The 26,193-nt window shown below is 45.6% G+C and overlaps 1 protein-coding gene across 5 annotated transcripts in view; it reads right to left on the bottom strand.

Moving 5' to 3' along the window:
* LOC121293600 (zinc transporter ZIP11-like) overlaps nt 1-26,193 on the bottom strand; it is a 647,737-nt gene that overhangs the window by 229,603 nt on the left and 391,941 nt on the right. For all 5 annotated transcript variants that reach the window (XM_041216688.1, XM_041216686.1, XM_041216687.1 and 2 more), the window contains one exon: nt 3,733-3,802. In XM_041216688.1, the coding sequence (XP_041072622.1) occupies nt 3,733-3,802 (70 nt within the window). The remainder of the gene's footprint in view (nt 1-3,732; nt 3,803-26,193) is intronic.

Here is a 26,193-nt window from a genome sequence, read left to right as displayed (position 1 = left end):
TTGAAAGTCTGACAAAGTTATATCACAGTTGATTCGATGTTCCAAGTTCTCCCGCATGGACTGGAATTGGAACTGGAATTGTTCATGCTGAGGAATTCTTCAATTAGAAATGGATATTACCACTCTTCTGAACAAGGGCCATGCAAACTTCTGCATTGCAGACCATCTCTCTTGGGAAAATACTGCAGCTGACCGGCCCACGTGGAGGTAAGCGCTGAAATTTGCTTCAGCATGCTTCTAGGACCATCTATGCCAAACCCGCAACACCCAACGTGCCCAGTGGAAGTCCAGAGATGGCGCATCTGCAGAAGTTCCCCAAGCACCACCAACAGCAGCAGGAATTGCCAGTTCTGTGGATGTCCAATCTGATCCTGCATCGGACTCTTCAGCCATGAGAGGTTCCACAGAAGATGATGAAGTTACTTGACATACTTGAATAACAAGGAGTCTATCAACACCACTATTACTGCTGTCTACTCTCAACATCCTACAGTACAAGCACGTTGATATTCCTGGTACATGACTCTTTGGGGATCCATATATCACTGAATAAAGATGTAGGAAATTTGTGGAGAATGGTTTCATTATTTAACTAAACTGCCAATTACCAACACATGCATGGGAGAGGGCTACTGCAAGCACAAGAAGATTAATTCCCACAGGACAATGAAATCTTACAACATTTCTGATTCCACTAGGTGACGTTCTACATAAATGCAATATCAACAGAGGCAGCAATGTGCCACCACAATCCAAGAATGTACTGCTTTTTGAGCAACTGAACTTTTCGGTCGTGAATTATTAATAATGAACGATGCACAGAAGAACGGAACAGTATAAAACTGAATTACAGCAGCAGGACTTTGCTGCACATCTTTGTGCCCTAAACCTGTGGTGCAAGTTGGTTGATGCATTGGACATTGAAGGCCGCAAGGTTGAGATAACTCAGGCAGTGTACAAATCCATCACCATGTTGAAGACGTTCAGACATTCAGAAGGAAGTCAAGGTTGCTGAAACCTCATCAGTAAATTTCATCTTACGATTGATTTACTGGAACTGATAGCCTCCTGAAAGTATCTTCCATCCTCACGGGCCTATTTTATGCGATAGATAGAGAGACCGCAACACATTGCTTCATTAATACGTTTCTCTCTCAAATAGGCAGCAATCAGTTGTCCAATAATTGAAATAAATGTTCCTTATTCTTGCAGTATGGTATAGACTATTTCATCTTTGGTCATAGACTCAGTACTACAGATCATAACGCTCACTTTCAGTGAGACGGTCTGCTGAAGTACAACATTGAGTTTTGCACCACAAAGTGAAAATGTTTGCACGTTTGCAATCAAGGCAGGAAGTTAGCCTCTAGCTCAGGTTACAGGATTAGACAGAAAGCTCCAATAAACCTAGCTGAGTAAATTCTTGGCTGATATCAACTGCGTCTTTTTAGTCAATTTTATTAAGCGCATTTCAGATATCAATGTTGTTTTATTCATCACGAGAAAATTTAATTCTGATGTAAAATTTTTCTTATTCTCAGGGATTCATAAATGGTCTTGAAGTGTTAACAAGAACTGAAATCTGGGAAATATGACGAAAGCATAGGCGGCAGCTGTTCTGGATCCAAGAACGTCCAGTACATTTGCACACAACTGCCAGCATCAAGCATATAAAAACCTTCTCAAACACCAAGATTTAATGACGGAAAATTGAATTTGGTCAGGGTAACGCAAGGTAAGAACTGCAATGGGGCAAATTTTAAACATGACACACCTACTTTGTGTGTATCCTCAATGTTGGTAGTGGGAAGGTGATTACTGTGAAAAGCAGATCATGAAAAGACTAATTTGGCTCCATATAAAGAAAAATGAAACCTATCAGGCTTCTGAGTGCTGGACCTTTCAGCCACTCCGAAGTATAGAGGCTTAACTTGAAATTCAGTTACCCACCTCAGTTAACCAGACTGATTTAATGTTTGGTTTGTTAAAATAATACGTAGCAACTGAAATCCAGGAAGGTCCTGCACCTAGTTAGAGAGATGATAAGAATTATGTTTTATTACCCAAAAGACACCAAAAAGAGGAACAATAGCCTCCCTGGTGTAATAAGCTGGCCCTTTCTACAGTACAACTATTTCATATTATATCACCTGACGCTCAACTTCTGCAGCAACATAAGTGTTAACTGATGGAAAATGCATACAGTGGAAGAGAATCCCACAAAATGTTGTAGCTAAAGTGTGAGTTTCAAAAATTCCCCCATCCATTGCAGCTTTCAAAAAATAAATCCTATTTTGTTCAGTGCTGGTCAATAGCTGATATGTGTCTCTGAGTTCTCTATTCTCCAAAGGCAGCAGCCTGCACAGCCCAACAATATTTAGGTCCCTTGGATATACTGGGACTAAGACTGGGCTTTTGTTCTGCCTGCATAGCCAGTTATTTCTTATACATAATGAAAGAGATAAAAGCTACTTAGCGACAGAGTATGAAGAGATGTTCAAAGAGTGGCCTGACCTCGATCCAGGAACGACATTTTGAGTTGGTTTTGAAGGTCAGGGTCGAGGAAGGTTTTATACGTAACAGATGCCAGATACAGTTACCATTTATTCTTTGAACTTTAGTTTAATAAATGGTTCAGTGTCATAGCGGTGTAGTTTGTCGGATGCTCTGAACAGCGGCTCAGTCCACTGCCGCTCTGTGAATTATTAACTTTGCCCCAGGGAGCTCTGGAATAAAATGGTGGAAAATAATCACCTAAATGAGGATGGTTCAGATTGTCAAAAGCATGTACCTGTAGAGTTCTTGTTATGTTCTCTAACTTTTTGGTGGCGGCCTACATTACACATGAGGAGGCATCATAGAGGACAGTAGCTGCTGGTTATGCAATGTCAGGCTGATGTCCAATGGGTCTCTAAGGCTCTCGGATTTAAAACTCTCTTCATTCCAAGATTACCAGATCTTCAATTCGTCAGAGTAACTTTTATACCAGCGTACAGTGCATTCATTATAACAATGACAACTTACATGTACGAAGCATCTTTAATGTGCCAAAAACTCTCTCATGGCATTTCACAGGATTGTTATCAAACAAAACTACACCAACCCATAAGAGAAGATAATTAGGACAGGTAACTAAAAGCTTGGTCAAAGAGATTGGATTTAAGGATCGTCTTGAAGGAGGAGAAAGAGGTTGAAAATCAGACATATAAGGAGGCAACTCTGGAGCTTAGTGCCTCGGCGACCAATGATGGAGTGTTTAAGAGTAAACACCAGGACATGCAGAATGCCAGGGCCTTATAATAAAGTACAGCAGAAAGATTTGAAACAGCTGTCACTCTGGTCTGCCTCTGCATCCTTCAACAGTAGACCACGTCATATTTATGGTCACATCTATCAGAATTGTTCTCTCTTGGCAATGCAGAATTGAGTTACTGCATGTACTCCTGGACATACTGTCAGTTCAGCAAAATTCCCAAACTGTGCGCTTCCACCCACATTTGTCATTCTCCTCTTCCTCAGCCTTTCTCCTAGCCAGCAGGTCTGAGAAACTAATTCCTGCTCTTTGCCCTACTCTTACTTTGAAAACTAAGCCACATGATCAGAATTTCTCTTTGCTGAAGGGAGGCAGCTGCTGAAACAAGGCGTGATCAAAATCCAATAAACTCCTCTCCAGTGTAATTGAGAAACCATGGGTCAGGGAGACCTCAATCTGTGAAAGATAAACAGGCTTACCGTGCACTTTCAAATGTCGCAGATGCAGTCTTGCCGATAGCGCCGAATCCAACTCCGACAGCCAAACCCTCTGAAACACAACCACAACAAAACAAACATCAATTACAGGAAAGGGCAGACTCAATATGTGGAGCTTTTCCCTATGTTCGCTTCACAGTTTCTACCTGAAGGAGACCATACAGCCTGCAATAAATTCTTCCTAATCCATTTATTCTTCATTGGGTATCGAAGAATCACCCTCTGTGTTAGCAGTCTCTGGTGGAGCTCCCTCCACCAGCACGTGCTGATGGAGCCCCCACTCCACCAGCAGGTGCTGATGGAGCCCCCACTCCACCAGCAGGTGCTGATGGAGCCCCCACTCCACCAGCAGGTGCTGATGGAGCCCCCACTCCACCAGCAGGTGCTGATGGAGCCCCCACTCCACCAGCAGATACTGACGGAGCCCCCACTCCACCAGCAGGTGCTGACGGAGCCCCCACTCTACCAGCAGGTGCTGATGGAGCCCCCACTCCACCAGCAGGTGCTGACGGAGCCCCCACTCTACCAGCAGGTGCTGATGGAGCCCCCACTCCACCAGCAGGTGCTGATGGAGCCCCCACTCCACCAGCAGGTGCTGATGGAGCCCCCACTCCACCAGCAGGTGCTGATGGAGCCCCCACTCCACCAGCAGGTGCTGATGGAGCCCCCACTCCACCAGCAGGTGCTGATGGAGCCCCCACTCCACCAGCAGGTGCTGATGGAGCCCCCACTCCACCAGCAGGTGCTGATGGAGCCCCCACTCCACCAGCAGATACTGACGGAGCCCCCACTCCACCAGCAGGTGCTGATGGAGCCCCCACTCCACCAGCAGGTGCTGATGGAGCCCCCACTCCACCAGCAGGTGCTGATGGAGCCCCCACTCCACCAGCAGGTGCTGATGGAGCCCCCACTCCACCAGCAGGTGCTGATGGAGCCCCCACTCCACCAGCAGGTGCTGATGGAGCCCCCACTCCACCAGCAGATACTGACGGAGCCCCCACTCCACCAGCAGGTGCTGACGGAGCCCCCACTCTACCAGCAGGTGCTGATGGAGCCCCCACTCCACCAGCAGGTGCTGACGGAGCCCCCACTCTACCAGCAGGTGCTGATGGAGCCCCCACTCCACCAGCAGGTGCTGATGGAGCCCCCACTCCACCAGCAGGTGCTGATGGAGCCCCCACTCCACCAGCAGGTGCTGATGGAGCCCCCACTCCACCAGCAGGTGCTGATGGAGCCCCCACTCCACCAGCAGGTGCTGATGGAGCCCCCACTCCACCAGCAGGTGCTGGTGGAGCCCCCACTCCACCAGCAGGTGCTGATGGAGCCCCCACTCCACCAGCAGGTGCTGATGGAGCCCCCACTCCACCAGCAGATACTGACGGAGCCCCCACTCCACCAGCAGGTGCTGATGGAGCCCCCACTCCACCAGCAGGTGCTGATGGAGCCCCCACAGCACCAGCAGGTGCTGATGGAGCCCCCACTCCACCAGCAGGTGCTGATGGAGCCCCCACTCCACCAGCAGGTGCTGATGGAGCCCCCACTCCACCAGCAGGTGCTGATGGAGCCCCCACTCCACCAGCAGATACTGACGGAGCGCCCACTCCACCAGCAGATACTGATGGAGCCCCCACTCCACCAGCAGATACTGACGGAGCCCCCACTCCACCAGCAGATACTGACGGAGCCCCCACTCCACCAGCAGATACTGACGGAGCCCCCACTCCACCAGCAGATACTGACGGAGCCCCCACTCCACCAGCAGATACTGACGGAGCCCCCACTCCACCAGCAGATACTGACGGAGCCCCCACTCCACCAGCAGATACTGACGGAGCCCCCACTCCACCAGCAGATACTGACGGAGCCCCCACTCCACCAGCAGATACTGACGGAGCCCCCACTCCACCAGCAGATACTGACGGAGCCCCCACTCCACCAGCAGACACTGATGGAGTCCACCCACTAGCAGGTACTGATGGAGCCCACTCCACCAGCAGATACTGATGGAGACCACTCCATCAGCAGATACTGATGGAGACCATTCCACCAGCAAATACTGATGGAGCCCCCACTCCACCAGCAGATACAGATGGAGCCCACTCCACCAGCAGATACTGATGGAGCCCCCACTCCACCAGCAGGTACTGATGGAGCCCACCCACTAGCAGCCATCAATATACCTTCCTACACCAGCAGCCATTGATGGCGTCTCCTGCACCAGCAAATACTGATGGACCCCACCCCACCAGCAGCCATTGACAGAGCCCTCTACACCAGCAGATACTGACGGACCCCAGACCACCAGCAGCCATTGACAGAGCCCTCTACACCAGCAGATACTGATGGACCCCACCCCACCAGCAGCCATTGACAGAGCCCTCTACACCAGCAGATACTGATGGACCCCACCCCACCAGCAGCCATTGACAGAGCCCTCTACACCAGCAGATACTGATGGACCCCACCCCACCAGCAGCCATTGACAGAGCCCTCTACACCAGCAGATACTGATGGACTCCACCCCACCAGCAGCCATTGACAGAGCCCTCTACACCAGCAGATGCTGACGGACCCCAGACCACCAGCAGCCATTGATGGACCTCCCTACACTAGCAGTCTTGATGGACCCGCCATGCCAAGGGGAACAACAAGGGTGGAACACAATAAAAGTTTGGCAGGTAGACAAGTGAATCAATGGTAACTGAAGGATTGTGGTGAATGGGAGGCCAAAAGCAAGCCAGTTGTGAGCTTAGAAGTGCAAATACATGTAATATTTGGGGAATGTGTGATTTTCAGCCTGCAGTATGTCATGGATATCGTAATGGAGCTTCACCCTTTGCAGTTATTCATCTCAAATAAGTTGTGCAGATTGAGTGTAGTGTAAATCTACAAGAGATAGCCACAGCTTGGCAACAATTTAGATTTTAATTAAGGATAAACTTACACACTAACTTTACTTTTAGCATTGCTGTGACATGAGTGTGTTAATAGGGATTTTCACTTTAGCAACTGCAGATCCCTGACGGCATGGTCAAGAGGGTCTTACACAGTTCAATTTCACGAGTTCATAGGATTTCAGAATGTCATATGGTTTCAATTTAATTTGAAAACGAGGGAACATAATCAATTTTTGAAAATCCAATGACCTTGATTTAGCTACTGTCAGTGAAAGAATGGGGACTCAATGTGCACCTCAGTGACAACTGCCCACAAACTTTTTGTGGATTTGTCAACAGAGATTTCCTCTGATTTGAGATCTGTTTCAGTCTGGTTCAGTCCTCTGCAAGGAATCTGTGGCATCTGTGAACAGGGCAAGCAATGGTGAGGCTCTTCAGCCAATCAGACTGAAGAATACTCACTGAGATGTGCAGAGTCTAATTAGAAAGTATAAAGCAAGAAGCGTAAATTAGATATAAAAAGCAAAATAAAGACTAGGAAATATAGCTTGAATGACGGGAGAGAGATAAGTGAGACAGGCAAAAGATGTAAGATAAATTTTTAACCCCCCCCCCCCCACCGCCCCCCCACCAGAAGATTGAGAGTTCATATTTCTAAAATACATTTTTCAGGGCCAGAGAGGTTATTCAATAGTAATTATCACTTTTCATGCTGTTAAAAGCTAACTTAATCTTTAATGCACCTGTCTTAACTTTTTCAGTCACTTTTAACGTAACCCTGCTTGCCAAGCACAGCTACTTCATGTGACTGCAGGCATTTTAATCTGAGTCTATTGGAGAGGTCAGCAGCAGTGCACCCTCTGAAGGAGCAGGGAATCTCTGACAACAGCTTTTGGACTTCCACATTTAACAGTGCATGCCAGAAGTTGCTGTCAGATTTCCTCCATTATAATGTTCAATGGTGATAGTCTCACTGTCATCATTGCAAATTCCAGGCCAATACAAATCAGATCTCCCAAACCACAGTGAATGCAAAGGCAATAATTGCTCACATTGTTCAAGGAAAGTTAATCAACTCCCTAAACAAATGTTTTAGGCAGGCATTTCTCAAGAGGGAAAGCTGAATCTGACCCCATGTCTGAACATTCTCATTCCTGGTATCTTGCTGAGTGCCTCTATTAGTGTGATGGTTAACTGCATGACGTGAGGGAATTATAAATCATCACAAGATTCATATTATAAAGGGGTCATTTTATATGATTCCATATCAATAAAGGAGCTATAAAGGTTATGCATTAAGTCAGAGGCTGCAGTCCTGCTGCCAGAGTGCTGTTTTAAAAATGTACTTATTTTTTAATCTCCAAGTAAACAACTTCAGATCTTCAATAGAAAGGTGAAAACACCGTATTGGAAAAAGTTAAAAGCAGCAGATCTGTACAAAGGAAACACAACAGATGTGTGTTAGAGATATATAGCAGATACTCAGCGAGAACGCTGAATCATCATTCTGTGACAAAAGGAGTGAACGCTTTCATTTGGTTTCAGAGCTGGCATTTAAATATCTAAGCCTGTCCCTTTTGTTACTGACTTGTACATCATCTCCAATAGAATTTCTTGGTGTCCCTCTCGACCAAATGGACAAGTTGCGGCACTATTCCTTAACCATGTGACCTCTCTGGTTTAAAAAGGGTAATAGCAAGTCCTCTGGCATTTAATTGTATGAATGCCTGTGTCACCAATTGAACAGAATGCAGTTCAATTTTCTGACTACTTTCACGTAGGCACTGACTCATGCTGAAGTATGGCTCTGGTTCAGGTCAGGAGCACTCGCTCAATGTGATGTCCATAACGTGAGGATTGCAGTCCGCAGCCCACGCAGCAGAGATCAGAATCAACCTTCTGTTATGCATAGCTCAGGTGCACATGTACTGTATCACCAAATGAGCTAGCAGCAGGCAGGTTTGATAACTTGACACAGTTTTGAATGGAGTTGCTTAAAAGGAAAGGGTCAAACAATACCTGCATTTTGAATATTGAAGGACATGCCACTATATTACACCTTAATAATTTATGTGCACTATGTTTCTTTGCTTCCTTTTATGCTGAATTTATTTTTTTTTGAAAAGACAATTTTGAAACTGACAAAATTCATTTTACTTAGGGCCTTTTATTGTGACTGTGGAGTGCAGGGAGCTCATTCCAGCTTTCTGAGCTCAGGTTGAAAATGCCCAAAGGCGGAGGGATTGGATTACAAAATATTATGCAGCAATTCTGCCTTGTTTTTCAGGCTCCACATCATTTAGCTTTCCCCAGAACGGAACTACATTCCACTTGCAAATAACTTACATGGGAAGGCAACACAATTATTATTTAATTTCATATTTCTTCCCATGCACGCAACTGGACATTGTTCTACATTAACCCTTCAACTGTAGATAGGTTCATGAAACAAATATTTTCTTATCAAAAACAGAATTATCTGGAAAAACTCAGCAGGTCTGGCAGCATCAGCGGAGAAGAAAAGAGTTGACGTTTCGAGTCCTCATGACCCTTCAACAGAACTTGAGTTCGAGTCCAAGAAAGAGTTGAAATATAAGCTGGTTTAAGGTGTGTGTGTGTGTGTGTGTGTGTGTGTGTGTGTGTGTGTGTGTGTGTGTGTGTGTGTGTGTGTGTGTGGGGGGGGGGGGGGGGGGGGGGGGGGGGGGGGGGGGGGGGGGCGGGGGGGAGAGAGAGAGAGAGAGAGAGAGAAGTGGAGGGGGGTGGTGTGGTTGTAGGGACAAACAAGCAGTGACAGAAGCAGATCATCAAAAGATGTCAACAACAATAGAACAAAAGAACACATAGGTGTTAAAGTTGGTGATATTATCTAAACGAATGTGCTAATTAAGAATGGATGGCAGGGTACTCAAGGTATAGCTCTAGTGGGGGTGGGGAGAGCATAAAAGATTTTAAAATATTTTAAAATAATGGAAATAGGTGGGAAAAGAAAAATCTATATAATTTATTGGAAAAAAAAGAAAGGGGGAAACAGAAAGGGGGTGGGGATGGGGGAGGGAGCTCAAGACCTAAAGTTGTTGAATTCAATATTCAGTCCGGAAGGCTGTAAAGTGCCTAGTCGGAAGATGAGGTGTTGTTCCTCCAGTTTGCGTTGGGCTTCACTGGAACAATGCAGCAAGCCAAGGACAGACATGTGGGCAAGAGAGCAAGGTGGAGTGTTAAAATTGCAAGCGACAGGGAGGTTTGGGTCATTCTTGCGGACAGACCGTAGGTGTTCTGCAAAGCGGTCGCCCAGTTTACGTTTGGTCTCTCCAATGTAGAGGAGACCACATTGGGAGCAACGAATGCAGTAGACTAAGTTGGGGGAAATGCAAGTGAAATGCTGCTTCACTTGAAAGAAGTGTTTGGGCCCTTGGACGGTGAGGAGAGAGGAAGTGAAGGGGCAGGTGTTGCATCTTTTGCGTGGGCATGGGGTGGTGCCATAGGAGGGGGTTGAGGAGTAAGGGGTGATGGAGGAGTGGACCATAAGAAAAAATATTTTCTTATGCTTGATGGCTTTGCACATATTGGGATGCAGAAACTAACAGCATCACTACATTAATAAAGTTATTCAAAGGTGAGGTGAGAGTGACTGCCCTTGACATCAAGGTAGCATTTGACCGAGTGTGGCATCAAGGAGCCCTTGCAAAACTGGAATCACTGGGAATCAGGAGAAAACTCTCCACTGGTTAGAGTCATATCTAGCACAAAGGAAGATGATTGTGGTTGTTGGAGGTCAATCACCTCAGTCCTAGGATATTGGTGCAGGAGTTCCTCAAGGAAGTGTCTTAGGCCCAACCATCTTCAGCTGCTTCATCAATGACCTTCTCTCCATCATAAGATCAGAAGTGGGGATATGTTCGTTGATGATTACACAGTGTTTAGTCCCATTCACGACTCCTCAAATTCCTTAAATACGTGCCTACATTCTCATGGTCACCTTTGCCTAGAAGAACCATTGTTAGGTAGGGCTTCGGTGGGTATTTAGCTGACGGCTAAGGCCGATCTGTGCCGGAAGGTTCTGCTGCAAATGGGACAGGATACCACAGACAATTCAGTTTTGCATAAGTTATTGGCTCAGGATTTCCTCTGATTGCATTTTCTCTCTGCTTCTGATAAGCACTTGCTTTAGAGGGAGGCCGTACTGTTGTTGTTTGGTTTTGCCAGTATAGCGATCGATTCTAAATCGATATCAAAACTCCCAAGTGATGCCTTCAGAGTGCCCTTGTAGTGTTCCCTTAGGCAACCATGAGAGTGTACCCCAGACTCAAACCTCCCATAGAAGATTCACTTTGGAAAGTAAGTGGCATGCATTCTGGCTACGTGACTAGATTAACTCAGTAGCGTTTCACTATGCTTGGCTGGGGTGAGTAGCTCAGTATCTGGTATTTTGTTCTGCCGTCTGATCTTCAGAAGCTTCCGAAGGCAGCTCAAGTGAAAGTGGTTGAACTGCCAGTTACCAGTCATGCCAAGAAGCTCAACCACTTTCACTCGAGCTGCCTATGGAAGCATCCGCATGCAGCGAGACCCAGACAACTTCAGGCTTGGGCTGATAAGTGGCAAGTGACATTCACGCCACACAAATGCCAGGCAATGACTATTTCCAACAAAAGAGAGTCTAATCATCTCCCCTTGCCATTCAAAGACATTACCATCACCAAATCCCCCTCTATCAACATCCCGACCATTGATCGAAAACTGACCTGGACCAGCCATATAAAGACTGTGGCTACAAGAGCAGGTCAGAGGCTGAGAATCCTGCAGTGAGTAACTCACCTCCTGACTCCCCAAAGCCTGTCCACCACCTACAAGGCACAAGTCAGGAGTTTGAGGGAACACTCTCCACTTGCATGGATGTGTGCAGCTCCAACAACACTCAAGAAGCTCGACACCATCCAGGACAAAGAAGGCCCATCCACCACATCTAGGACCCTCTCCCTCTACCACCGAAGTACAGTGGCAGCAGTGTATACCATCTACAAGGTGCACTGCAGCAAATCAGCAAAGCTCCTTAGACAGCACCTTCCAAAGCCACGCCTCCATCGTCTAGAAGGACAAGGGAAGCAGATGCATGGGAACACTAACACCTGCAAGTTCCCCTCCAAGGTGCTCACCATCCTGACTTGGAAATATATCACTGTTCCTTTATCGTTACTGATGGAACTGCCTCGCTAACAGCACTGTGGATGCATCAACACCAAGTGGACTGCAGCAATTCAACAAGGCGGCTCACCACCACCCTCTCAAGGGCAATTAGGGATGGGCAACAAATTCTGGCCTTCCCAGTGATGCTCATGTCCCATGAATAAATTTAAAAAACGCACAATATCTGCATGTAAAACATCACCTATCTCTCAAATTGCAGAGAGTTTTGTCAGCAGCTATAGTGCACTCATTGACAGGCCACTCAACCTGATTTCACCATGACATAAGCGCCAGCTACTGATGAAGAGATCACGCCCATTGAGAGAAATATTGAAATTCTAGCTCCAGCTTATCTCATCTACACAGCATTAATCTGGCACTTGTTTGTTTATTCTACCCACTCCTCTCCAAATATCATGTTCTGCTTCATTGGTCCAGTAACTGCTGCATGGCAGGGAAATAACGGCAGCAAATCTACGCACAGCTGGGTTCCAAAGTCATTAACATGGTTGACTGAGGAATAGATATTGGCCAGGCACCGGGAGAACTTGCACATATACTTTTCTTCAAGTAGTGCTCAGCGGCCTTTTATATCCACCTGAAGAACAGACGAAGCCTCAGACTAATGTCTTGTCTGAAAGATCACTTGGCGCTGCATTGAAGTGTGGCATAAGATTATGTGCTCAAGTATCCATAGAGTGTGGTTTGAACCCATGACCTCCTAACTCGGAAACCACTGAGCTAAGTCTGATGTCTTGCAAGTAGCAAGGCTATTCAGGTTATGGCTATAATCCTATAACTAGAGAAGTCAAACAAAGAATTAACAAGTAACGAGCTTTTTGCCTGTACCATCTGACCTGAAAGTCCATTTGGGAAAATGATTACAGATGTGGAAGGCCAATCAACTCATTTTAATTCAGCCATCTAAAACAAACCATACTGCCCGTGTGTGCTGATCACACTTGTGAAGAACTCTTCTGTGTTCATTCTTTTGAGAATATCTATGTATTAATCTGCATATGGCTGATCAAATACACCCTTGAAAACACTAAGTTCTGTTCTGCTGGATCATGGGTCCAATATTTGAGGAGTGACATTAAGTAAATTCCGAAAATGAACTCAAAGCAGGGCCAGAAAATATGGCTATGAGTTAGTCAAAAGTATCAAGAAATTCTTTATTCAAAAAGTGAAAAATATTTGGAATAATTAGCTGATCAGGACAAAACAAAACAAGACATTAGCCCTGTGCCCCCTGTGTCAGTTCTCCAAAAGAGCTATCCACTTATTCCCATTTTCCTGCCCGTGTTTCTGCTCTGTGTGGAGTTCCTGATCTCAACCATGACGTGGTATCATCTGTAGTACTCTGTACTTCACAGAGATGAAATGGAAAACTGGAGGAAGAATCAATCGGGGCTGTTATCATCTACCTCTCAGTTACACAGCCACCCTGGAGAACACTAGGACCATATCAGTTTCCCACCTGCATGGCTTAGAATGCTGTGAGAGATCAGGAAACCAAGAAAACAGAAAGTAGAAAAAAAATGCAGGTGCAGTACAGGTTAGGGCTCTTTTCTCTGAAAAACAGGAGATCCAATGACCTGATAGATATCTTCAAGATTACAAAGGAATTTTCTTATCTACTCTTTCATGAGATGTGGGCGTCGCTGGCAAGGCCAGCATTTGTTGCCCATCTCTATATGCCCTTGAGAAGGTGAGGGCGAGCCACCTTCTTGAACATTCCTGTCGCAGTTTAGTATAACCGAGTAGCTTGCTAGGCCACTTCAGAGGGCAGTTCACAGTCAACCACATTGCTGCGGGTCTGGAGTCACATTTAAGCCAGGCCAGATAAGCGTGACAGATTTTCTTCTCCAAAGGACATTAGTGAACCACTTGGGTTTTTAACAACAATCGCTGATAGTTTCATAACACCATTGTTGAGACTAGCTTTCAATTCCAGATTTTTTAAATAATCGATTGATTTTGAATTCCACCAGCTGCTGTGGTGGGATTTGAACCCATGTTCCCAGAGGCTTGTGCAGTGGCATTACCACTACACCACCATCTCTCCCCAATTTGATAGGGTGTACATAGAGAAGGTGTTTCCATTTGTGGATGAAACCAGAGCTAGCAGCCAGAAATACAAGTCAGTCACTAAAAGGGAATTCAGGAATAATGTTTTACCCAGAGAGTGGTTAGAACATGGAACTTACTACCACAAGGAGTAGCTGACACGAATGCCATTCGTTGTTCAAGGGGAAGTTATATAATTATATGAAGGAGAAAAATATAGAAGGATATGTCGATGGGATTAGATGAAGTGAGTGAAAGGAGGCTCGTGTGGAGCATGAACACTGACATGGACCAGTCAGACTAAATGGACTATTTTGCACTCCATATACTTAGTTTTCTCTTTATTTTGTCTGTGGAAATTGAAGACAAGCTACTTGAAAAACAACGTACCACATGAACAAACTTTTAAAAATGGCAACAATTATTAAAGTTAAGCACAATAACATATCAGCCAGAACACATGGTTGCACTGACTCCATCAGGACATGTGCATGACTTATCTTATTATATTTTATTAATTATAGCTGCTCCTGTGGCTACAATAATTGTTCATATCCATGGCCAAACTGCAATGGCTCAAATAAAAACTCACTGCCCCTCTGGCAAATTTCTGAATGAATTGTCCAAATGTGTTTGGTGTGGGGACCAATGAGGCAAGGCTCGCTAAACAACCATACTCTCGTGAAACTTTTATATTTCCTGCATTGATTGAACAGAAAACATTGGACGCAATGTCTTCACTTCATTGCTATGCTTATCACATTTGCAAAAGCAATAAAAATGGTGAACAGCCTGGAAAGCAACTTAATTTTATTGTAGTACTTTTACCAGCTTTGTACTGCATTGAAATGAGTGGTTGATAAATGGATGATTGCATCAAGTGAGCAGATGATGATCCCAAACTAATTCTGCACCCAATGGCTTTGTCAATTGAATCACTGTAGCTGTAATCTACTCTTAAGTGAACTTTTTCCAAACCAATTATACATTTTACAGCAGTTGTAACACTAACTGCAGAACAACTTCTGTGTGAGCCGCTTGCTTCGTTTGCAATCCAACGAACACTCCAAAGAATGAGACATTCACATTGTGATAAATCTTCGATTACAGCTAAGAAAAAATTGCATTCATACAGCATCTTTCTTGACCCCAGCACACCATGGTCTTGCTTGTGGTGACCTCCCCAACCAAGACATCTTTAAACTGATCCACCAGCTTTTGATAAGCATAATTTGAAAAGAGAATTCAGCAATGTAGAGAATTAGCCCTTTCTATCCTCAAAGAGTTTTTGTGAAGCTACTGCCTCCTCAATATATTTGAATAATGATATTAATTCTTTCTGGGAAACCTGTTCCTAACTTTTAAATGGACTTCCTGACAAAGCTTGAACAAACATTGTAGTCCACATCAGGCTTGGCCAACGTGCGGTCTGCGAAGCCCCTCTATGCAGCCCCCGGAACCAGTTTTCAAAATTTCGGTCACACAGGTGAGTTTCAATGGAAGATTCTACATGGAGCTGCTCCTCCAATCGCAGGCCCCTTCTCTCCCATGTATGAGCCTATCAGCAGCAAATGAGGGAGAGAAACAGTCTCTGATTGGAGGAGCAGCAAACACCGGCGCGGTTAGTATGCTGAGGACTGCCAGGCGAAGGTATGGCGGTGCTGTAGCCCAGGAAACTGAACAGTGGAGGGGCTGGAGCCAGCGGAGCCAAGCAACTGTGGAGTTGGGGAGGGCAACATCATGTCTGGCCTGTGGAGGAGACAGTTTCATGGTGAGAATGTGGGAGTGGAAGCGGGGGGGTGGGGGGAGTGTGTCTGTGTGTGTGTTGGGTGGGGGGGGGGGTGCAGTCGTGTGAGAGCGGGAGTGAGAGAGTGGACAGAATCCTCCCAGGTTTGCACCAAGCGCAGTAGCAGGCGGGGAACAGGAAGTTTTTCCTGCCGGCCACAACGGCAACTTTTCACATCGTATTGTCCCAAACCTGCTTGTTAATCATGCGTTCCCGGGAAACAGGACATTTCGATGGCGGGCGGGCTCTCATTCACCCGCCACATCTTCACACCGGGCGCCATATTTAGTGCAGCCACTCGCACACATCTCCATACTTCCAGCCCTGGCCGCTGTACAAAAGACACGGCCCCAAAAGGCAAGAAGACTGCAGCACCCCCCCACCCTGGTTTAATGACGGGCCCCTCGAGGGCCTTTTGGACACAGTGGAGGTCCGCTGTGATGTCCTCTATCTCTGCTCTGGCCACAGCACGGGCAGCAGCATCACCAATGCAGCATGGGAGGTGGTGGCAACACCCTGCAAAAGAGGACAGCCACCCAGTGCCGCAAGAGGATGAATGGTCTCAAGCATTCTGCCAGGGTAGGTCACCCTTCTCATCACTCTCAACTCACACACTCACAAACCCATCACACATCCACAGGGATCTCACATCTCAAGTGACAACACTTCCAACTCTCACACACACACCCTCACATCTCCATCAGGCTCATACCCTCTCATGCTCACGTCCTCATTCTGTCCATGTCTCCGCTCACCACACAAACATTCCACGCAGTGCCATGTGTCCTGCTCACACTCTCTCCATCTGTTTTCATTCAGGAGAAGCTGGCTCACGTCAGCAGGGAGAGGTCCCAGGCTGGAGGTAGTGTGGCCCACATTAAACACCTCGCTCACTGTGAGGAGCGTGCCATCGCGCTGACTGGTGAGGATGTTGGTCTGAGGTCACAACTGCTTATCCAGAGCAACAATCTTGCTTTTCATGTTCTTAGCATATCCCAAAGTGCTTCATAATCAATAAATTATTTTTGAAGTCATTACTGCTTTTGTAGTCAGTTGCAGCAGCCAATTTGTCGCAGCCGAATCCGGGACCTTGCTTATCTCCAGAGAAGTTTTGGCACTTAGAGTGGAAGATGTGGTAATACTCGAGGTAGGGACATAGGAGCAGGAGTCGGCCATTTGGCCCCTCGAGCCTGCTCCGCCATTTAACTAGATCATGGCTAACCATCTACCTCAACACCATCTTGCTGCACTATCCATGTATCCCTTGATGTCTTTGGTATTTAGAATCTATTGATCTCTGCTTTGAACATGCTCAATGACCGAGCCTCCACACATCCAGAGGTGGTCTCACCAAGTCTGGCAGTGAACAACCTGGTCATTCATGTACTCAAGTCTGCAGCTTTCAGGCTTGATGAAGCCAAGTAAGCAAATGTTTCATGGGGAGCAGCAGAGGTAGGTAGGAGAACACGAATGACAAGGGCATCAATGGCATAAATGAACTATTGAGTGGATCAACCCAAGAAGCTGTGTTCTTTTGCGGCAGATGAGGAAAAGATGGTAGTGAAAGGATAGGTTGATGTGGAAGCTGAGGGGCAAATATTTTCAAAGACAAAAGGGAGACTGTGGTGGTGTCGGGGTTGAAAAGGGAAATGGTTAATTGGTAAGATACGAGCAAAAGACCAGAGATGATCTTGCTGATGACTGAAACCTCCAGCAGCTGGTTTCATACATTGTCAATGCAGGCCATGGGTGCACATAGGAAGTTGTATAGGACGAGATTAGATGAGGACAGAGATATTGCAGAGGAATGGGCAAGGAGAATTTAGTTGAAGGCTGAAATTATGCAGGTAAAGTCATTGTTTAATGCAAATGCTAAGGGAGCAAATAATTTATATTAACACGTGGACAGTTAGGAGGCTATCTTCAGCCATCTTTCTTATGCCACTGTGAGAGATGTGGGATGATACAATTTTATGTTACTTTTAATGTTCCTTCATTCCTACATGCAGGCCATTATCTATTTGCTGGTATGATTCAAAACAAAATGAGAATAGATTTGAGATAAAGGATGCTTCAGTTTTTTATATTAAATTCTATTCATCAAGGACATTATATAGACCTCCAACACCACAGGTCAGACCTGGTTTATGCATTTACAGCATTAGGATTTTGCTTGTGAGAAGCTAAACAGAAATACTGTGGACTCCATGACAATAGCTTCCAAACACTTGTTCATACAATGAAGCCAGATCATTTGTTCCACTGCTTTAGGTTTTTGAGCTGATAAATGAAAAGGCACCAAATAAATAACCTTTCAAGGACTGTTCGTTGCTCAGCTGATAATAGCGTCACAATAATGTTGGCGAGGTGTTTTTGTTTAGTGTCATAAAAGTAAAAGATGAAGCTCAGTGGTTGAACACAAGGCCAAAATCAATTTAATTCCGGCAACTGCTGCAATGTATAACGTTTGCATTAAGATGATTACTCCTGACAAACAGGCACATTTTCCTTGTGGTTTTAACACAAGGAGAATAGCCAGGGTGAAACTGCTCCAAAACACGTGGTTTCTTCGTTTCAAACAATAGGATATTCTAAACTTTTCCATTTTACTGATTATAAAGATGACAAAGGAAATATTTTACACTTTTTGGACCCAGTGTTAGCATCAAGTATTCTCAAGCCAGGCAAAGCACACATTACATGTGAACCAAAGGCTCCTCTGTTATGGTCTAAAATACTCCTTGATCCCCACCTCAGAGCAGAAACCCTAAATGCATGAGTCTGACCTTCCCATATGGTCTGTCTAAATGAGAGCCAGTTCGATGGCAATTAGTGCCATATTCTGGCCAGCATTTCTTTTGCTCTGTAGTCATGTCACTAAGAACTGAATCGTGACTGCCTTCAGAGAAAGAAGACCTTAGCAGACTGCGTGGATTCAACCACCCGTATCAAAAAAGCAAGAAAAATTTTATGAGTCACAAAGCCATCCAATCTCAATCTATTCTTTCAGGTTCCTGCGGCTTGGAACATAAATCCACAATGTGTTAAATCCTTATTAATTCTACAAATGCACTTCTCCAGCCTGATCGTTTTGTTGAAGAGTCATAAGAGATAAATAAACCCATCTTTCTCGGTTGCATGATCAGCCTGCCACGCATTTTCATCATTTCGATTTTTATTTCAGATTTCTTCCATTTGTTATTCCTTGAATCAGACTGTACAGGTTTATAGATCTAGTTCCATCAGTTATCCTCCGATTATTAAAAAAATTCTTTCACAGTACGTGACTAGACCAGCATTTTTATTGCCCATCCCTAATTGCGCTTGAGAAGGTGGAGGTGAGCTGCCTTCTTGAACCACTACAGTCCACGTAGCGTACGTACACCCACAGTGCAGTTGGAGTTCCAGGATTTTGACCCAGGGACATTGAAGGGACAGTAATATAGTTCCAAGTCAGGATGGTGTGTGGCTTGGAGGGAAACTTCCAGGTGGTGGTGTTCCCATCTATCTGCTGCCCTTGTCCTTCTGGGTGATCGAGGTCACGGGTTTGAAAAGTGCTGTTGAAGGAGCCTTGGTGAGTTGCTGCAATGCACTGTATGCGGTACACACTGCTGCCACTGTGTGTCAGTGGTAGAGGGGGTGAACATTTAAGGTGATCAATTGGATACCAATCCCAAGAAGGTCATTGATGAAGCAGATGAAGACATCTGGGCCTAAGACACTACCCTGAGAAACTCCTGAAGTGATGTCCTGGAGCTGAGATGACTGACCTCCACAATCATCTTCCTTTGTGCTAGGTATGACTCCAACCAGCGGAGAGTTTTCCCTGATTCCCATTGACTCCAGTTTTGCTTGGGCTCCTTGATGTCAGACTCGGTCAAATGCAGCCTTCATGTGAAGTGAAGTCACCCCCCCTCACCCGGGGAGTTCAGCTCTTTTGTCTGTTTGGACTAAGGCTGTAATGAGGTCGGGAGCTGAGCCCTGGCAGAACCCAAGCTAAGGGTCAGTGAGCAGGTTGTTTCTAAGTGAGTGCTGCTTGATTGCACTGTCGACGATCCCTTCCAACACTTTATTGATGATGGAGAGTAGATTGATGGGGCAAAGACTGGCCAGTTGGATTTGTCCTGCTTTTTACGTACAGGACATACCCTGGGTAATTTTCCACATTGGTGGGTAAATGCCAGTGTTGTAGTCGGACTGGAACAGCTTGGCGAAGGACACAGCTAGTTCTGGAGCACAAGTCTTCAGTGCTATTGAAGGAACGTTGTCAAAGGCCCACAGCCTTTGCAGTATCCATTGCCTTCAGGGGTCTCTTGATATCACGTGGAGTGAACCAAATCGGCTGAAGACTGGCATCTGTGATGCTGGAGACTTCCAGACACGGCCAAGATGGATCAGCCACTCGGCACTTCCGGCTGAAGATTGTTGCAAATGCATCAGCCTTAGCTTTTGGATTGTTTTGGGTAGACTTCTAACAAGGCAGGGTTGGGAGGATCCTGCCATTGGTCAATTTGGTGACTGTAATAATATGTCCATACATCAATACGTCTTTATAAAAGACACATAAAGAGAGAAATTGCAGAGATGATAGAAAAGCTGCAGGTTTGTGAAATGGGGTGTTTCACAGTAAACCAACCTTATAGCTACTTGCCTTTATTAGCCGAGACATAGAATTTAAGAGCAGGGAGGTTATGTTGGAGCTGTATAAAACGCTGGTTAGGCCACAGCTGGAGTACTGTGCACAGTCCTGGTTGCCACACTGTAGGAAGGATGTGATTGCACTGGAGAGGGTACAGAGGAGATTCACTAGGATGTTGCCTGGGCTGGAGTGTTTCAGCTATGAAGAGAGCCTGGATAGGCTAAGGTTGTTTTCCTTAGAGCAGAGAAGGCTGAGGGGAGACCTGATAGAGGTATACAAAATTATGAGGGGCATAGATAGGCTAGGAGGGAAGAAACTTTTCCCCTTAGCAGAGGTGTCAATAACCAGGGGGCATTGATTTAAGGTAAGGGGCGGGAGATTTAGAGGGGATCTGGGGAATTTTTTCACCCAGAGGGTGATTGGAATCTGGAACACACTGCCCGAGGGGGTGGTGGAGGCAGGAACCCTCACAAGAAGTATTTGGATGAGCACTTGGAACGCCATCACATACAGGGCTAGGGGCCATGTGCTGGAAATTGGGCTTAGAATAAATAGGTGCTTGATGGCTGCACGGATATGATGGGCCGAAGGGCCTGTTTCTGTGCTGTATAACTCTGTGACTCTAAGATCCTGCTCCCGCTGGGTATCTCTAAGTAACAGATGACAGATCTAACAGCTAAAGCTTATGCAGCAATTCAAGAGCATTCTTGGAGCAGCATGACCAATATGTTGGATATTAAACAGATCTGTGGCTTGTCCCATATTTATTCATGACATTCTCATTTCTAGAACTGGAGCCAGTACTGATGTCAGCACACTTGCAAATGAACACAGTGAACATTTTGGCTGTTTGATATTGTTGTTTGGAATCTGCTGACTGCCTACACAGTTATCATCATACTCAGATGTGCAATGCATGTGACAGCTGGGTTCAATTTTTCCATTTCTTCAGCTGACTTCATGCGACCATATGCATGGCAATGCAGAGTTATTTTTGAGAAACTGGTGGTAATAGCGTGATAGTTACGTGTTGAAAGCTCAGCAACAGTTGCTTTCAGCTGCTGATCCAAATAAAAGGAGCTGGACTCAGGTTGCACAAAGACATGCTCAACACACTTTCAGCAGACAAAATGGCACGCATGGGCCACAGCTCTTTTACGTGAGTCTAGAGGGCATAAACCTGGGTGAGACACAGCCCACCCTGCTCAAGCCAAAATCTAGCCTGCGCTCAGAGGCAGGAGCAGCAGCATTGGAACATGGTATAGATTCCCCAAGTTAGCAGTCACCAACATGAAGAGAACCACAAAGCCCAGCCTTAAAGTATGTCCTACGAAAGGGATCAGCCACCAGAAAAGTCATTTAGAAGAATAGTAAGAGACTGATAATACAAGCAAATGTAGGATGAACCTCTGAATATACTGTCCTGTGTACCTGTCTCAAAAGTGGTTTAACACTACAAATGTTGGGACCACAGGGAGGAAGCGACACTTAAAACTTGAACTGTTTGCACAGTTATAATGCAAATGGTTGACTTGATGTCAGATCTTTGGGGCTGGATTTTACAGCTGCAAATGGGGCGGGTCGCTCCTCCCCCTCACCCCTCACCCCTCGCACAAATGTAAAATACAGCATAATGACATCGGGTCAGCAATCCAATGTCACTGTGCCAGTCTCCGATATTACATAAATGAGTGGGTGCAGAAATCGGAAGCTGGGCCACCATTCTTAAATAGCCAATTAACGAGCTACAGAGCTTACTTGTTAAACACCAATTGTCCGCAAATTTTCATTGCCCACTCTATTTGTCGGGAGTTGGATGGAAAAGGTTTGGGAGGGCTTTACAGAAGCTATAAGGAGGCGGAAGAAAAGGCTTGTGACAGCAGAGTCTGCTGCTTTTTTGGCTTCATTAGTTCAATGCTTTGAGCCTAAAGGGTAAGGAGAAGTTGAGAGGGCAGAGAGACTTTAAAATCTGAAGCCGTGACCAACTTCCTGTTCGAGGCATTAGCTCTCTCCTGCATGACGTCCCGGCCCTGACTCCCGATTGGATGTGGGGAAACCCCTCTTTGCACAGCTAATTGGCCACCTTCCTGCTAGATGGCTGCTAATTGGCCGCCCGCACTTGAGTCGTGTGCTGAGATGGTGGGAGTGGGAGCAAATGGACTACTCATTTCCTATTCCGTCTCCCTCACCCTGCCAAAAACTGTGAAATTGGTTATTGCCCGTCCACCATAAGCTGGGGCCCAGCCAAGTGCCACAGAGTCCAAATTTGTGTTTGAATTGATAAAATGATGTTTGCCATCCCTTTCTCTTGTCTCACATTGCATGTTCGTGCGCATTATCACAATCTTACCATTTTCTTGTCACATCAGTCACTAGTAATTGTACAGTTCTCTCTAAATGGACTATATATATGTAGATATAAGCAAAATTCCACGAACCTGCATATAATTACTGTTAAAAGACAAGGCACCGTCTTTACGTGTAGTGATTTTATTGCAGACTGCTTATCGTCCTTGTTTGCCAATGAAAATAACTAAAAATGAGACTGAAATCCTGTTACTATCACTGTTCAGTAAACTAAGAGAGTAATGATTGTACAAAGCTCATTCTACTTCAAAATGTAAAAGTATTTAATTTACATTATTTCACTGAGAATTAGAAGAAAACCTGCTGCCATTCAACTGGAGATTGTAGCCCTTTGTATTGAGAAAGCAGATGGGACGTTTTAGTTGGGTTTTCCATAGCTTTTCAGATGGGCGGAATCTTGTGTTCACCCCCCCCACCAAGGAAAGTACGGTGGTGAGGAGGGATTTAATCAGGCGGATGGATATACTTCCACCTTCCTGCCTCCACCCTGATTAAGTCTGTGGTGGGAAGGTCAGTGGGTGGCCTTCCTGACCCACCACCAATTGAGGCTGCTTAGTGGGCAATTATTTCCCAATTAAGGGCCTCATCCCACCACCGCTCATATTAACTGAGGGGAATTCACCTTGATGGGGACATGACAAGCAAAGCTGTTTGGGGTTGTCTGCAGGCTCCCAGGCAGAGTGGGGGGGGGGGGGGGGGGGGTTCCTTGTTCAAAGGCATTGAGTGCCTGATCGGGGGTGGCATCGGAAAGGGGGGGGGGCTCACTGAGAGACACCCCTCCGCCCTTGATGCCAACCCACCTCCCCCTCACCCGTGACCTTCTTTCTGCCATCAGTCACCGAGGCCTCAGGCAGGTGTCATACCAACAGCAGCCACTGCCTCCCCAGTGGCGCTGCAGAGCTGCTAGCCGAGGATGTCTTGGTCCCAGGGAAGGCCTGGTGCTGCCCAGTTAAGTGCCTGCGTGCACTTAGGGTCTCTCAAAAATAGGTTATATGGGGTTCTTGCTGAGACCCCCATCACCTCCATTAAATATCGCCCATTGTTACTCATTAGGCACCGGTGATGATCGACATATCTATGAGCTGGACCCTCCTCTCTGCATACCTATCAGTTCTTTTGCTGAGGAATAATTGTTGCATTAGACAAAATAGATGTTGACTGCCTGAAAAGTTGTCGTGTGGTTGTTCTTTGTTCTCATCAGTACTGTTACTGTGAAATCATGACAGCAAATGGGAAAAGTCATTTTTATACAATATGCATACGGGCATATGTTACTCATACATACTAGGATAAACAGGCTCTTCAGGTGGCTTCCAGCCCTTGCCCGCTGGTATCCATGCTCCACACTCTGCAGACATAGGGAGGCTCCTTTGCTGTGATTCTCAGCCACTAGTCAGAGAACTGCACCTTCCTCACGAAGCAATAACTGAACTGTACCAGCTGCCAAACACTGAGGGTAGAGCTCATAATGGCAACCTACGGATGATCAGGATTCAAGGCCACTTTCAAATAAATCCTGTTGTCATGATCCCATTTCGGCAACAAATTCAACTCAGTTCACCTGCTGACACATAATTCTTCTGCACTACAACCAAGCTATTCTTTCTCACAGGCATTCCACCACCTTCCTCTAAATTATTCTGCTCAAATCCAGTCAGTGACAAGAACACCCTCGGCAACAAATCTGATTTATTTCCTGTTCTTTAAGGGCGCTCCGTCTCCAGTCAGTGCCTGATTTATTTTTCTTTCAGTCTTAGCTTTGTGCTTCTTCTGCAATGGCAGCAAGTTCTAAGAGGGTTGCACAATGATGGTAGCAGGAATTTTGGGCGATTGAGATGATGGTACCCCTTTTTTCCACCTTTAAGAAAGCAGATAGATGATGGAATGTAACCCAAGTTTCAGAACGCATTGCTTCATGGGATTGAGGTGGTACTGCCCACCGAGATGCCACCTTCCATGGGGTTGGACCATGCTCTTCACGGTCCTGCTTATCTTCAAGCTGGGCTGAGTCCTCCTTTGCTGGGTTACAGCACCCCTTCAACCAAGAGTCTGTAAACGTCCCCTCAAAAAGCACCAACAGACACAATCGCCTGGTTACTGACACAAAATGGCTGCCTTGACTTGTTCAGCTGCTGCAACGTTGTACTTGCCTCCCCTCATGTTCTCCCTAAGGGGTGGATAGTTTACAGAAGTCACCCCATGAATATATTATTAAGGTTCATCAAGAAAAACTAGATGGGTTGTCAATGGTAAAATTTCTGCAGATCTTTTTTTAATTTATTCGTTCATGGGATGTGGGCATCGCTGGCTAGGCCAGCATTTATTGCCCATCCCTAATTGTTCAGAGGGTATTTAAGAGCCAGCTGCATTCTTGCAGGTCTGGAGTCACTTGCAGACCAGACCAGGTAAGGACAGCAGATTTCCTTTCCTAAAGGACATTAGTGAACCAGATGGGTTTTTACAACAATCAACAATGGTTTCATGGTCATTATCAGACTTTTAATTCCAGGTTTTTATTGAATTCAAATTTCACCATCTGCCATGGTGGGATTTGAACCCGGGTCCCCAGAACATTACCCTGGGTCCAGTGACAATGCCACTATGCCACTGAACAATTCTAGTGCAAGAACGCAACATCTGATGATATGGAAAACCCAACCTTGCATCTTCAGAATGAATGAGTACCGTTACTCCCTCAAATATAATGCACCAGAAGTCTATGCCATAAATTAAATTTACATACTTTAGGGAAAGGGTTAGAAAACACTTAAATTTGGTCAATGGAAACAAAATAGCGGCTGCACCTAATGGATACAACATCTCAAAGCCTTCCATATTTTAACAACAGTTTTAATTAAGTAGCTTGATTAATGCCACTGCTCCTTCACAACACATTCTGACAGCACTGTCGAAGCAAACAAAGTAAAAGCATGAAAAGGTGGTGATTCACACTATCCCCATCTCAGATCTCCTAGACTGTGTCCACTTCAGATGCAGGCCGTGAATATTTGTTGTTGCAAATGTCTTCCAGACATTTCAGAGTCTCAGAGAGAGAAGAGCTGCAGCTGTACAAATAGACAAGAAAGACTCTATAAATGAACTCTGTTTCCCCACGGCATGAATAGAAGGTGAGCCTCATCGTTTCTGATTGGCTGGAGAGCCAAATGAATCAAAGGCACAAGGAGGGCACTCAGTTTGTTTAATTGCCTTCCAAAAGCCTGAAGTAGACAAAGAGTTAGAAAACCTGTCAAATTCTTAGAGGCATGTTAACAAAAGAAAATCAATTTGCTTTCATCATCCAGTGCTCACTTGGACTCAGGGCATATTTTGCCCTTATGACAGTGACTACCACTTCAAAAAAGCACTTCGTTGGCTGTAAGACACTTTGAGACATCCTGAGGCTGTGAAAGGCGCTATGTTAATGCAAGTGTTCCTTTCCTTTGCATCTGTCAATATAGTGTGGAGAGATACTCTGGAAGATCACAGCTAATCTTTGCACCACC

Source organism: Carcharodon carcharias, chromosome 22 (genome assembly GCF_017639515.1).
Source record: "Carcharodon carcharias isolate sCarCar2 chromosome 22, sCarCar2.pri, whole genome shotgun sequence".
Classification (NCBI taxonomy): domain Eukaryota; kingdom Metazoa; phylum Chordata; class Chondrichthyes; order Lamniformes; family Lamnidae; genus Carcharodon; species Carcharodon carcharias.
This window is presented reverse-complemented; position numbering and strand designations above follow the sequence as displayed.